At 35.6% G+C, this 15,678-nt stretch overlaps 1 protein-coding gene across 1 annotated transcript in view; it reads left to right on the forward strand.

Moving 5' to 3' along the window:
* LOC122751134 (protein argonaute-3) overlaps window positions 1–15,678 on the forward strand; it is a 110,461-nt gene that overhangs the window by 65,379 nt on the left and 29,404 nt on the right. Inside the window, exons 6-9 of the mRNA XM_043998073.1 lie at window positions 5,539–5,673; window positions 8,672–8,759; window positions 8,911–9,058; window positions 9,961–10,080. Of these exons, the coding sequence (XP_043854008.1) occupies window positions 5,539–5,673; window positions 8,672–8,759; window positions 8,911–9,058; window positions 9,961–10,080 (491 nt within the window). The remainder of the gene's footprint in view (window positions 1–5,538; window positions 5,674–8,671; window positions 8,760–8,910; window positions 9,059–9,960; window positions 10,081–15,678) is intronic.

The raw sequence follows: 15,678 nt of genomic DNA on the forward strand, positions 1-15,678 counted from the left end.
AATTTGGTTACCAAGGAAACCAAAACCTTGGTTTGCCAACTGCTGTGGGCGTAATCTATTCATTTAGTAATTAACTTTAGTAGGTATTGGCTACAGTTTACGTCATTTGTCATTGGTGGGGCTGATGCATGATTGAAGAATGTTTTGTTATATTAGATTTTTAATTTTTTTTAACATTTCAAGCCTCAGAACTTTAAAAATGCTGGTTAACTATTTTATAATATTTGTCAAATTAGACAACAGATTTTGATGCTGTACCTTAAAAGTTAATTTAGATATAACTTAGTATTGTTGACCTAAAGTAGTGAGGGAAACTTACATTAGTTCATTTTAGCCTGTTGCATAAGCTCATCAAAAGTCAAATTGTAACATGTTGAAGATTTTGTCTGTCATGGTAGAGAAGTATTGTCTTTTATCAGCAGAAAATTAGCCTAGTGGTATTGGAGGTAGCATTGGCAATTAATCATATAATTTTAGAGCTGGAAGGGTTGTTAGAGATCATCTCATTCACATCAAGGAAAATGAATGCAGATACATTTAATTGAGATCTCACAAACAGTTTGTGACTGAACAGGGACTGGTACCTTGCCTTTCTAGTCTTTTGTTTTTTTTAACTTTAGTCTGTTTTGGATGGAAATATTTTAAAAATTAACTAAACTCTGGGGCAGCTAGGTCGTGCAGTGGATAGAGCACTGGCCCTGGAGCCAGGAAGACGTGAGTTCAAATGCGGCCTCAGACACTTAACACTTACTAGCTGTGTGACCCTGGGCAAGTCACTTAACCCCAGTTGCCTCACTAAAAAAAACATAAAACAAGACAAAAATTAACTAAACTCATTGTAGTCTTTCTACGTCATACATGTGCGGAATTGGTGTTTTAGAGTTCATAAATAGTTTCTTGCAAATATTGTTTTGACTGAGGCTATATTTCAGTCTTCATGCATTCTCCATACCTGCTGCATGCTCCTTCAGTTCCAAGCTTGTGAAATCCTTCCTTATTTCTGCTGCAAATGATTTCTTGTTTCTTAAATTCTTATAATCCTTTGCCTGGAATTTTTTTGTGCTTCTCACCTTCTACTTTGTACCATACTTATTTATATGTATCTCTTTTTATTTCCTTTTAAGTTGTTAATTCCTTAAGGGAAAGGGCCTGTGTTAGTTTTAATCTTTGTATCCCCATTGCCAAAGCCCCAGGGCTTTGCATATATTAGGTATTTGATAAATATTAATTGAGTGGAATCCATTGTGGTTCTTTATTCTCATCTAGATAAATGAGATTTGGAGATAAATTTGGGATAGGTGGATAGATTTGGAATTTCTATTATAATTTTGCAAATAGAGATTATTGAAGTAAAAATAATAATTTCAGTAGTTTTCAATCATCAATTCATTGTATAAAACATTTGAAAGTTAGACCATTTTTGTAAGGGAGAGTGGCTTGGTTGATAAGGTAACTTGGAATCATATTGTAAAGAGATTTGACAAAATTAATACCTCTGGTCAAGGCTAAGAAATTTTAGCTTTAATTTTCTAGGCAATAGAAAATCATTGAAGGTTTTTGAACAATGGAATCATTCAATTCAACAAACATTTATAAAGGACATTCTAATGCTCAGTGCTAGGAACAAAACTGACCCAAATTCTTCCCAAAAGCTTGCAGTGTAATTGAGTGGACCACACACGTGTGTACACACGTTTATATGTATGTATATGCATGTGTTTATATATATCTAGAATGATGTATGTGTATATATATATAGAGAGAGAGAGATAGATACATGCTCATGCACACGCGCGTGCGCGCGCGCACACACACACACACACACCCCAACAAGGATAATACTTGTAGAATATTATAGGAGCAAGAGAGCTGTCATTTTCATCTTGGAGGAATTGGAAGAATTTGTGGAAGGATTAAGTATTTGAGCTTAGCCTTGAAGGAAAAGGAAGATTTCAGCAGGCAAAATTGCACTGTATTTCAGATGTTCAGAACAACCTGCACAGATGATATGATGAAAGTGGTCTTTTAGGAAGGTCATTCTGGCAACATGTCCATGCTGCATTGGAGTTAGATGAACAGGTAGGCCATGATATATGGTAAAGGCCACACTTAGGATGGTAGCATTTGAAATGGGAGGTGGATAGGATTTCTAAGGAAGAATTGATAAAATTTGATGTCTAATTGTGGATATTGAGTGAGTCAGAGATGACTGAAGTTTTGTGTCTGAAAATTTTTTCTTTTTTTTTTGGTGAGGCAACTGGGGTTAAGTGACTTGCCCAGGGTCACACAGCTAGTAAGTGTTAAGTGTCTGAGGCCAGATTTGAACTCAGGTACTCTTGACTCCAGGGCCAGTGCTCTATCCACTGTGCCACCTAGCTGCCCCTGAAGATTTTTTACTAGAAGATTGATCTTAGTGAGTATTTTGTTCAAATGAAAAAAAAATTAGTAACAGTGGTTTTGTTTTTCTCTCTGGCTTTCAGCTCTTTGTATATGCTGTGAATAGGATCCACTTCTATTTACTATGTTGCATTCCCTATAAAATAATATTCATAGCTAAAATTTATATATTGCTTAGTATGTGCCAGGCACTGTGTTAAGTGCTTTACAGTTAGTATCTCATTTGATCCTCACAACAACCCTGGGAGGGAGGGGCTATTATTATTCTGATTTTGCAGATGAGGAAACTGAGGCAAACAGGGTAAGTGACTTACCCAGGGGTCCTCCAGCTAGTAGGTGTCTGAGGCAGGATTTGAACTTGGGTTTTCCACTCTAGACTTGGTACTCTGTCCATGACACCATCTAACTGCCCTACTAATCTTATGTAGGGAAAGAACTGGGAGAAAGAAAGCTGTTCAAAGACACGAAATCTACAAGACCAGGCTTTAATAAAAATCTCTTTGTTGCACTTGAAATGGTTTCATGAATAGTTATTCCCCAGCTACTTCTCATGCCATGCTGCCTAGAAAAGCCAAAATAATTTTAGTGGTTTTAATGTAAAATGCTGCTCAGTATTGGTTACAGTAGATTGAAATCTTCATTCAAAAGTTTCATCTAAATTTCATATATTAACCCATATGAGAGAGTTTTTATTGCCTTTAGTAGACTGTTTCTGTTATTCTAGATGTCTGGTATCAAAATACCATTTGGCAAAATAGATGTCACCTTTGAATTTCTAAAGACTTGGCGGTGAAAGAATATACCTTATCTCAAAATAGTTAGCTGGAATAAGCCCTTGTTGCTAAATGTGATAAGTCATGTAGTGCTTTATAGTTAATCACATAGCATACATTTTTGGTCTCACTTTATCCTCATGACAACCCTGTCCAACAAATTGTCACATCTCTGATTTACAAAGCTGAAAACTGAAGTTCCTTAAACTTAAATAACTTCCTCATAATCGCACACATAAAACATGCCCACCTTTCACAGTTCTTAGGAGAGTTTCTTGGACATTTGATAAATTCTTGTTGGTTGATTGCAGAGCATAGTGGTAGAAAATTCAGAGAATGCTACTATAATTAATTCAACATGGTATAGTATGAAACAGCATGGGTTCCTCCAAAAAAGGTTCCAGCAAAAGGAGCACTGGGCTACAAGTCAAAAGACCTGTTTCCTGATTCTGCCACTTACTAGACCAAGGACACCCTTTTTTAAGGCTAATTTTCCTTATCTTTTAAATGAGGCAATGGTACTTATGCAACCTGCCTCTCTAGGGAGTAGTGAGGATCAAATGAGATAATGTACATAAAGCATTTCATAAGTGTGAGGTTTTTGAGTTGTATCTTTGCTTTTATGACATAGTTTTATTTGAGTCTTACCCTTTAATCAGGATTGAAACCCCAACTATAGTATCTTTTTTTATGGGAAAATCTCATCAACATTAGGATTACCTTCTTCATGCTATGTTTTTCAGAAATACTTTGCAGCAAAAAGTAAGGAATAGCCTGAAATTACAAAAGCAAGTCTTTCTCAGTCACTGTCTTTCTTTCACATGTGTTCACACCCACATAAAATTCCTGTAACTTTTGAATAAAATAAATCAGTAGTATTGGAAAGGACAGTGCTAAAAAACAATCTTTGAATCTTTATTTATTGCACATATCTTATATAGCTTTATTTGCTTTTTCCAATATAGACTATTGACATAGCAAGGAACGCATTTCTTTGACAGCCATTCATTAAATGTCTGTTATTGACAAGACACTGCTAAGTGAGAAGTAGGAGACATCTTCCTTAACTCCATAGTGCTTAGATTGTCCCAGCAGTGAAAGAAAGGTATAGCACTTTAAAAATGTGAATATTACTTCTCAAAAACTTCATTTTAGTCATTGATTTTAGTTCTTCCTTGACCTCTGCAAATTTCTTATAAATGAAAAAAGTTTGATTCCTTTTTTTTCGGCAGGGCAATGAGGGTTAAGTGACTTGCCCAGGGTCACACAGCTAGTAAGTGTCAAGTGTCTCAGGTCCTCCTGAATCCAGGGCTTGTACTTTATCCACTGCACCACCTAGCTGCCCTGATTTTACTTCTAATGTACCTGCCCTACTATGGAGGAGCTGCTGACCAATGACCTAGACTAGAGACAGACCAAAAGGAGAAACATTGAGTAAAAAAACATAATATGACTAACAGGACTAGGAGAATGGTGTCAGATCTAACTCTTGGCATGTCTTAATTGTGCTGACATGAAAATTTTTAAATGCTATATTTCTTGCCTTTTCCCTGAACTCTTTACATATTTTCCTCATTCGTATAAGTCTTTGGGCTTAATGATGACAAAAAGCAAGTGTAATAATGGCAACAGTAACAACAATAATAAATACCATATTCAGTTGGCTAAATTTTTTCTTTTCTCTGAGGAGAAAAAGAAAGTAACAACCAAAAAAATCTTGTCACAGATTTGTTAGAAAAACCTACTTTTAGATTTTATTATCAGTAATATTAATACTACACTTATTACCATTAATGTCAGTTTGCCTCAGTCACTTTCAGAATTACCGTAGTATCATGGAAAGAATAAGTTTATAAGACCCAGACAACCTGTATTTGCATTCCAGTTTTACCACTTGTTTCCCATGTGACCATGCACAAGTCACTTCACCTTTTTGAGTCTCACTTTCATTACCTGTACAATGAAATTGGACTAAGTAATGCTGTATGATAATACCTTCGCTAAAGTGATTTTAGACTGAAAAGAACTGTATAAAGAAGATTCATTCTTTAGTGTTTTAGTAGTTATATACCTCTAATCACGTTAGGATCCTGCTTCATGAATGCTTTTTAAAAACAAACCTAAAATTGGTATATTAGTAACTTTTGTTATATGTACTGGTTGATGAACTCTAGATGTTGATATTTCTTTTAAGTAGCATTTGAACTCTGTACAAAGAGTGACTTGCCATGGGTCACACAGCTAGTGTCAAGTGTCTGAGGCCGGATTTGAGCTCAGGTCTTCCTGAATCCTGGGCCTGTGCTTTATCCACTGAGCCACCTAGATGCCCCCAGATTCCTTGATTCTTTAAAATTTTTTCTCCTTCTAGTTTCTGCCACTGCCTTCTACAAAGCACAACCTGTAATTCAGTTCATGTGTGAAGTCCTTGACATTCATAATATTGATGAACAACCAAGATCTCTTACTGATTCTCATCGGGTAAAATTCACCAAAGAGATAAAGGGTGAGTAGACAAGCATGTCTTCATCTGGAATAGCTTCTATATCATGACCAAAAATGGAGTGATGATTACAGCTTTCTTTGAAATTTTGTTTCATAATCCAAGTAGCTTTTCATTTATCATATATCACCAGTAAGAATACTCCCCAGACTGTCATATGCATTCATTTCTACAGCATCTTAGTTGGGTAGGGCTTTATTTTGCTTCATCTACAAGAAATAAAATAGCAAATAATGAAAATATTCTGTGCTTTTTAAAAGTAGTATGAGTCATCATCATGCAAAATAAAATTGATGTGCCAACTAGTATTTTGACTGGATACCAAACCTACTCTAACTGGAGAAGTTGGGGTGTTGGTGGGATCCAGCTTTTGCCATGCCCTTAAAGGCAGGAAGCTCATCTCTCAGGTGTGTTTAATTTTCAAAGCTGGAGTACTTAATCTTTGACAGTGTTCCAGTAGAGTGACTTTCTTCAGTTTCTGTGAAATTAGATAATGTAGACTGTCAAACATTACCTCAGTCAAGTCCTCTCTACTTTCTTTTCATTTAAAAACATTTGGAATGTGGAGCTGATCAACCCTGTTTAACATACGTTGTCCTGAAGTAATGAGGACTAAGGGTAGTTAGAGTTGGTCACAGTTGGCCATTGATTCGTTGAAATCTTAACAATTTTGTCTCAGTGGCAAAAACGTATATACAGTTACTTCCTTTTACCTGGGTGGCACAGCTTCTTCCATTTAGTGTAACTGATAAGAAATTTACAAAATGCCCATGCCCAAGAACAGATACATCATGGTTTTTAAAAACTATTCTTGGTGAATGTGAGTTTTGGTTCAATGGGCTAAATCATTCAAGCTGTCCAATATAAATGTTTTAGAATGTCAAATAGTACTGAGAAGTGGTATCTCTGCTTCTCCAACAGACATTAATACTGTGCCTGTCACCAGGAGAAAAAAGATTAGAAGGGAAATTTCTCCTGCTTTGAAAATAAGCATCTTAGTTTTATCTTAAGAAATGCTCCTCAAGTGCTACAACAAGAAACCTTTATTTTATCTTGCTACTTATGCCATTGTCTTTACGTTATTAGCATTAACGGCACAGTTTGCATTTTCCAGGAGATAGGGCAGAACCATTAATACGTTACCATCTAAATGCCATAGTTTCCAATGGAGTTGCTGCTTAGTTACCACCTCAGTATCATAAAATCACATACATTACTTTGCGGTAACTATGCAATCAACTCATATCACCACTCTGTCACAGAAAATACAAGATGTACAGAACAAGGATTCAGCTGCTGCCCGAAGAGCATGGAATCGAGCTTAACTTCAACTGCTCAGGGGCCCAAAGAAATGACTGAAAAATCACTAGAAATCATTATAAAGTTGATGTTATAGTGAAGGTAAAGCCAAGTTTATAGGTTAAATATTTGATTAAAGCCAACCAAACATTTGGTTGGGTGGAGGTGGTGGGGAGGGGACTGGGAACCAAAACATTTAGCCACATTTTAAAAACTCAGCTTTTTATGCCCTTTTGACAATGATCTGAATATTTATAGCTTCTGTTGTCTTATATTTGGGAAAGTGGGGGTTGCTGACTGGCCAATAGTATTTTTCCCAAATAATGGCATTTAAGTATTTCTCATTGACAAGTCAGGTTTTTTCTTCCCTTCCTGATGTTTTAAAGAGATAAAAACATGTTGTGTTTATATAACAACATTAGAAAGTCAGGCAAACTCAAAATTTCAGTCTTCCAAGCTATACACTTTAAATGGAAAGTATATTTCATTTTCAGTGTATTCCCAGAAAAAACCCTGATGACAGGCATATGAAGTGGAAGCACAAACACTCATTTTCCATGGTATTAATTTGCTTCCAGTTGAATTTTTTCTTTTATTTCTATTAATGTTTAATAATAATCTAGAGAACATTGATCAATTCAGCCATCTTTCATAGTTGGACAGCAGAAATCTTGAGGGAAATTTGTTTTTATAACGTAATAAAAATGGTAGTTGCAGTAAGAGTGAAACTTATTTAGGATGTTTGCAGAGCTTTATTAATGAAAATGACTGTCCAATTCAGAGGGGAAATAAATCATAATTTATTCAAATGATTCAGACGGCTAGGCAGTCCTTTTTGCAGTTTATTATTTGAAATATTTTCCTCACTTGACACTTTGCTATATAATAATACACACACCTTTAGGATATATTTTTGTAATGTTTCTCGCCATATTTTATTTTCTTAGCCTTTGTTATTCTACAGAAAAATAGTCTGAATTGTGATTGATCTAGATTTTTGTATGTAAGGGTCACCTCAAGAATTTTCTGTCTCCTTATTGATTCAATTTAATAGTTTTCTAACATATCTCTAAGAAGTATATCACCAAAAAAGTATTGAAGCAGAATCTTTTAGGAAGTCTAGGAAGCATTTTACATTGTCCCTCAACCCCAGTAGCTAAGAGTAAAGTAGCTCTTTAGAGAATAGCTCTACTTGTATACAGAGGTCCTATTCAAGTCACCTCTTGCTCAATAAACTTGTCAAGACCTTCCTTCCACTGGTTTATGGAGTTACGGTCTCTAGTCAGTATGTTAGTAAATCAGGCTTATCAAATATTCTATATTTTCAAAGGGTAGAACACAGTCATCTTGATATTATTTACACTCTCACAGTTTCCCTTTCAAACACCTGGATCTTATGACTAATAGGTGTTTGCTGATAGTAGCCTTTTTCCCATGACTTGTAGAGGTTACTGAATTTATATTAGTTTCATTGTTTAAGTAAAGAGCCTTTGGAAAGGACTGCATTGAGTTGATGAGAATTAAGAATTTCTAAATTAATAGTATTTCACTACCAATTTGTGCTCTAAATGTTTTTATCTGTTCAAAAATAACTCTTTAGCTCTTGTGGTAGTACACGGGCTTTTCTGTTGTTTTCTATGTTCAACTGCAAATGTATTTTATATGCAATAGTTGTAACCCCAGTTTTTGTTGTTGGGTACAGGTCTGAAGGTTGAAGTGACTCATTGTGGAACAATGAGACGGAAATATCGTGTTTGTAATGTAACAAGGAGACCTGCCAGTCATCAAACGTAAGAGAAGCTGGTATTTGTAAGTGGACAGACAATGTGTAGGGAATATTCTAGCACTAAGTGGATTTGGAGCTTTCCTCATTCATAACAGGATGACAATCAATGATCTTACTTTCCATGTTGTTTTTTAAAATCATCCTCTGTTTTCCAGCTTTCCTTTACAGTTAGAAAGTGGCCAAACTGTAGAAAGGACAGTAGCACAGTATTTCAGAGAGAAGTACAACCTCCAGCTGAAGTATCCTCACCTTCCCTGTCTTCAGGTGGGACAGGAGCAGAAGCATACTTACCTGCCTCTGGAAGTAATTAAAACTTCTTGTCTTGGTTTATAATTCATAACTTTGGGAACTGTTTTTTTTTTGGGGGGGGGTTCATTTTTCAGTCATGTCCTACTCTTTATAACCCCATTGGGACTTTCATGGCAAAGATATTAGAGTGGTTTGCCATTTCCTTCTCCAGCTCATTTGACAGATGAGGAAACTGAAGCAAACAAGGTTAAATAACTTGCCCTGGGGCACACAGCTAATAAATGTCTGAGGCCAGAGGAGTCTTCTTGACTTCAGGCCTGGCACTTTACCCACTGTGTCACCTAGCTACAACCTAGGAACTATTATAATATGTAAATAGGCTAATAATGTACTTTGTGATCCATCAAGTATCACTAGTATGTTCAAATTTTTTACATAATCTTCCTTACTCTTCCTTCTGATAAATAAGTAAAAGTATATATTAAATTCTACAAACTGTTCCTGTTTAAAAATGGAAAAAATCTCTGGTACTTTCAAAAGTTCATTAAAGTAGACTTTGAGAAAGAAGGAACAAGCATTTTTTATGTGCCACGTCCTGTGCTGATTAAGCATTTAACAAATATCTCAGTTAATCCTCACAACCACCTGGGAGGTAGAGGCTTTTGTTATCCTGATTTCACAGATGAGGAAATACAGACAAAAGGAGGTTAAGTGACTTGCTCAGGATCATCCAGCTAGTAAGTGTCTGAGGCCAGATTTGAACTAATTTTCCTGAGTCTATCCAATGTACCACCTAGATAATAGAGTAATAATAATAGAGGTTTATGGAAGTAGATTTTTCACACCAAGTTATGTAACGAATGGTTTGTTTTTATTTTGGGGGGGGTTTTGTTCATTTTTGTTTTTAAGAAGGACTCAAGTGACATTTAGAACGTAATCTTTTTCCCCATTTGTAGGTCTGTAATATTGTGGCAGGACAACGGTGCATTAAGAAGCTAACTGACAATCAGACGTCCACCATGATCAAGGCAACTGCAAGATCTGCTCCCGATAGACAAGAAGAAATTAGCAGATTGGTTAGTTTTTTATTAATCCTTTAAAAACTGAGAAAAGTCACAGTAAGGCACGAGAGAAGTCTCTTATTCCTCAGTGCAAGTTCAATCAAATTTTTCACACTTTGCACTCTTCCTTCACCCTACTTCCCCAATTGCTTCTGTATAGCTTTTCCTTTGCCTTTAGGAGTACTAGAATCCAATCTCCATTTCAGCTCTATAAGCCATTAAGCAAACATTTTTTAAGTTTCTGCTATGCTAGGTGATGGGAATATTGCAACAAAAATAAAACAGTCCATGCTTTCAGAGAACTTGCATTTTATTGAGAGAATACAATAAGAACACAATTTATACAAAATAATTTTTGAATGGAAGAGCACTAGTCACAGAGAGAAATAGGTAGGAGATGGTACATTTTTAGTTGAACCTTCAAGTAAATAAGGAATTCTACAGAGTGCAAATGAAGATAGAGTATAAGCCAAGCATGGGGAAAAGTCTTTGCAAAGGCACTAAAATGGGAGATGGCATGTTGCTTCAGTTGAAGAGCAAGTAGGCCAGTTTGACTGGACCCTAGGATATGTGAAGAAGAGTAGTGTGTCATAAGCCTAAAAATGTAGGCTGTAACTTAAATGTAAATGACCTTATTTATTTTTACCCCCAAAATCAAATTTTTTTAGTGTGCCTCCCCCTGCCCTTTTGAGTTCCAAATTTTCTCCCTCCACCCAGCTGATACTATAGTGTCAGTTATACATGTGAACACATGCAAAACATATTTCTATATTTGCCATGTTACAAAAAAAGACAAGAAAAATAAAATAAAGTGGAAAAAAAAATACTTCAGTCTGCATGCAGACTTGGCCAGTTTTTGCTGTAGTGGTGAATAGCATTTTTCATCATGAGTCCTTTGAAATTGTCTTGAATCATTGCCTTAATGTAAGTAGCTTAGTCTTTTCATATTTGATCATCCTTACAATTTAGCTATTACTGTATACCATGTTCTCCTGGTTCTTCTCGTTTCACTTTGTGTCAGTTTATATAAGTCCTTAATATGGTAATGTTTTACATAATTGCACATGTATAACCCATATCTGATTGCTTCCCACCTCAGGGAGGAGGAAAGAGAGGGAAGGAAGGAGGGATAGAATTTGCAACTCACAACTTTAAATAAAGATATTTATTATCCAAAAATAATGTATATGGGTCTTCTCAGGTTTTTCTGAAATTATCCTGCTCTTTATTTCTTACAACACGGTAGTATTCCATCATATTCAGATACCACAACTTGTTCAGCCATTCCCCAATTTACGGGCATCCCCTCAGTTTTCAATATTTTGCTACTACAAATAGAGCTGCTATAAATATTTTTGTACATATGGGTCTTTTTCCTTTTTCTTTAATCTCTTTGGGTCAAGGAGTATGCAGTTTTATAGAAAGCCCTTTAGGCATAGTTCCAAATCGTTCTCCAGAATGGTTGTACCAATCACAACTCTAGCATTACATTAGTGTTCCTGTTTTTCCACATCCCCTTCTGCATTTGTCACTTTGCTTTTCTGTCATATTAGCCAATCTGATAGGTTTGAGGTGGTACCTCAGAATTGTTTTAATTTGCATTTCTCTAATCAACAGTGACTTAAAGCAGTTTTTTGGGTTTTTTGGGGTTTTTCCCCCTTAGGCAGTTGGGGTTAAATGACTTGCCCAGGGTCACACAGCTAGTAAGTGTTAAGTGTCTGAGGTCAGATTTGAACTCAGGTCCTCCTGACTCCAGGGCCGGTGCTCTATCCACTGTGCCACCTAGCTGCCCCTTAAAGCAGTTTTTTAATCTGACTATATAGAGCTTTGATTTCTTCTTCTGAAAACTACCTGTTTATACCCTTTGACTATTTATCAATTGGGTAATGATTCTTATTTTTAGAAATTTGTTTTTCTTCCATATATATTTGAGAAATGAACCCTTTATCAGAAAAACTTGCTGTAAAAATTTCCCCCAGTTTCCTGATTCCTTCTAATCTTGACTGCATTGGTTTTATTGGTTCAAAACCTTTTTAATTTAATGTAATCAAAATTATCATTTTACTTCCATGATCCTCTCTATCTTTTGTTTGGTTATAATTCTTTTCTTATCCATAGATCTGATAGATAAAATTTTCCAAGCTCCTCAGATTTGCTTATGATATCACCCTTTATAGCTAAATCATATACCCATTTTAACTTTATCTTGGTATATGGTGTGAGATGTTGGTCTTTACTTATCTTCTGCCAAAACTTTTTTACAGTTTTTCCTACAATTTTTGTCATATAGTGAGTTCTTGCCCCCAAAACTTGGATCTTTGAGTTAACAACCACTAGATTACTATGGTCATTTATTTACCACTGTGTATTATGTACCTGATCTATTCCATTGGTCCACCACTCTATTTCTTAGCCAGTACCAGATTGTTTTGATGATTACTGTTTTATAATATAGTTTGGAATCTTGTACTGCTAGGCCACCTGCCTTCACTTTTTTTTTTATTATTAATCCCCTGGATATTCATGACCTTTTGTTCTTCTAGATGAATTTTGTTATTTTTTCTTGTTTTTTAAGGTTTTGGATTGATTGTATGGCATCGAATAAGTAAATTAATTTAGGTAGAATTGGCCTTTTTTTATTATACTGGCTTGGCCAATCCATAAGCAATTAATATTTCTCTAGTTATTTAGATCTGTCTTTACTTTTATGAAAAGTGTTTTGTGGGGCAGCTAGGTGGTGCAGTGGATAGAGCACCGGCCCTGGAGTCAGGAGTACCTGAGTTCAAATCCGGCCTCAGATACTTAACGCTTACTAGCTGTGTGACCCTGGGCAAGTCACTTAACCCCAATTGCCTCACTTTAAAAAAAAAAGTGTTTTGTAATTGTTGTTAGGGGTTAACTAAGCCCCCCTTTTACTGTTCGAGCAAAGCTCACAGACAGAAACCCAACACCCCCCCCCCCTCCAGAAAATATGTGCTGATTCTTAGCCCTTGATAAGAGGGCTATAAACCACAATGATCCTTCCTGGATGCAGATGCATTTGCTGGGCACCAAGGATGATGCATTTGCATAGGCGCCAAGGAAACTTCAAAGGACAGAAACATGCTCCTTATCATAAATAAGGCCTACATGGCCAAGGTCTAGGAACCAATCCCCTCATCCTGCTCTTTTGGCACGAACTTCACACAAAGACATTCCTTTTGCTCACCTCAGGTATAAAAATGTCATACTGTCCAAATAAACCTTGCCTTTTGCCTCCACCCAAGTGCATGGAGCCCTTCCAATCCCATCCTACGTCTCTGTGTCTTTTTTCCTTAACATCTTACCTGTAGCAGTGCAGGGACCTGTTCCAGCAGACTACTGGATCCGAAACTGTCAAATTGTGTTCATGTAGTTCCTGGCTTTGTCTTAGCAGGTAGACTACCAAATATTTTATTTTGTCTGCAGTTATTTTTTTTCTATAGTCATGTGAAAGAAGAAACAGAATGAAAGGGAAAAACCATACACAAAAAAAAGTGAAAATAGTATGCTATGATTTGCATTCAGACTTCATAGATCTTTCTCTAGATGTGGATATTATTTTGCATCATGCGTCTTTTGGAATTGTCTTGGATCATTGTATTGCTGAGAAGAATCAAGTCTATCACAGTTGATCAACACATAATGTTGTTAATACTGTGTACAATGTTCTGGTTCTGCTCACTTCACTCAGGATCAGTTCATGTAAGTCTTTCCAGGTTTTTCTGAAATCTGCCTGTTCTTTTTTTCTTATAGCACAATAGTATTCCATTACATTCAAATACCACAGCTTGTTCAGCTGTACCCCAATTGATGAGCATTCCCTTAATTTCCATTTCTTTGGAATTTCTCTTTTTGTCTACTTTGTTGGTAATATATAGAAATGCTAATCATTTATGTGGGTTTATTTCACCGATTTTGCTAAAATTGTTATAGTTTTTCAGTTGATCTCTAGGATTCTCTAAGTATATCATTATGCCATCTGCAAAGAGTGATAGTTTTGTTTACTAATTACTTATTCTTTCAATGTCTTTTTCTTATTGCTATAGCTAGCATTTTTAGTACAATATTGAATAATAGTAGTGATAATGGATAACCTTTCTTGACTCCTGATCTTATTGGGAAAGCTTCTGGTTTACAGATAATTCTTGGTTTTAGATAGATACTACTTATTATTTTAAGGGAAACTCCATTTAGCCCTGTGCTTCCTGGTGTTTTTAATAAGGAATGAGTGTTGCATTTTGTCAAAAGATTTTTTTGCATCTATTGACGTAATTATATGTTTTTTGTTGGTCTTGTTATCAATATGGTTAATTATGCTTATACTTTTTCCATTATTGAACCAGTCCCACATTCCTGGTATAAATCCCTCCTGGTCATAGTATATGAACTTTGTGATATATTGTTGTAATCTCCTTGCTAGTATCTTATTTAAAATTTTTGCATTGATATTCATTAGGGAAATTGGTCTATAATTTTCTTTCTGTATTATTTCTCTTCCTGGTTTAGGTATAAAAACCATATTCATGTCAAAAAATAAATTTGGTAGGACTCCTTAACTGGTTTTTCCAAATAGCTTGTATAGTATTAGAATTAATCATTCTCCGAGCAGCTAGGTGGTGCAGTAGATAAAGCACTGACCCTGGATTCAGGAGGACCTAAGTTCAAATCCGGCCTGAGACACTTGACACTTACTAGCTGTGTCACTTAACCCTCATTGCCCTAGGGGAAAAAAACTCATTCTCTTAAATAGATGGTTGAATTCACTTATAAATCCATCTGATCCTGGGAATTTTTTCTTAGGAAGCTTATTGATGGCTTGTTCAATTTCTTTTTCTAAGATAGGGTTATTTGAGTATTCTGTGTCCTCTTCTGTTTATCTGGGCAATTTATATTTTTATAAATACTCATACATTTCGCTTAGAAAGTTAGATTTAATGGCAGAAGCTAGGCATAGACCGAGATCTTACACTGTATACCAAAATAAGGTCAAAGTGGGTACAAGATTTAGACATGAAGGGTGATATCATAGATAAATTAGGAGAGGAAGGAGTAGTTTACCTCTCAGATCTATGGAGAGAAAAACAATTTATGTCCAAACAAGAGAGAATATTCTGAAATGCAAGATGGATGACTTTGATTACAGTAAATTAAAAAGGTTTTGTAACAATAGAAGCAATGCAGCCAAAATTAGAAGGGAGGCAGAAAGCTGGGACACAATTTTTACAGCCAGTATTTCTGATAAAGGCCTCGTTTCTAAAATATATAGGGAACTAAATCAAATTTATAACAATGTAAGTCATTCTCCAGTTGAGAAATGGTCAAAGGATATGAACAGGCAGTTTTCAGATGAAGAAATCAAAGCTATCTATTATCATATGAAAAAATGCTCTAAATCACTATTGATTAGAGAAATGCAAATTAAAACAACTCTGAGGTACCACCTCACACCTATCAGATTGGCTAATATGACAAAAAAGAAAAATAATAAATGTTGGAAAAGCTGTGGAAAAATTGTAACACTAATGCATTGTTAGTGGAGCTGTGAACTGATCCAACCATTCTGGAGAGCAATTTGGAACTGTGCCCAAAGAG

The sequence above is a fragment of the Dromiciops gliroides genome, chromosome 3 (assembly GCF_019393635.1).
Source record: "Dromiciops gliroides isolate mDroGli1 chromosome 3, mDroGli1.pri, whole genome shotgun sequence".
Lineage (NCBI taxonomy): Eukaryota > Metazoa > Chordata > Mammalia > Microbiotheria > Microbiotheriidae > Dromiciops > Dromiciops gliroides.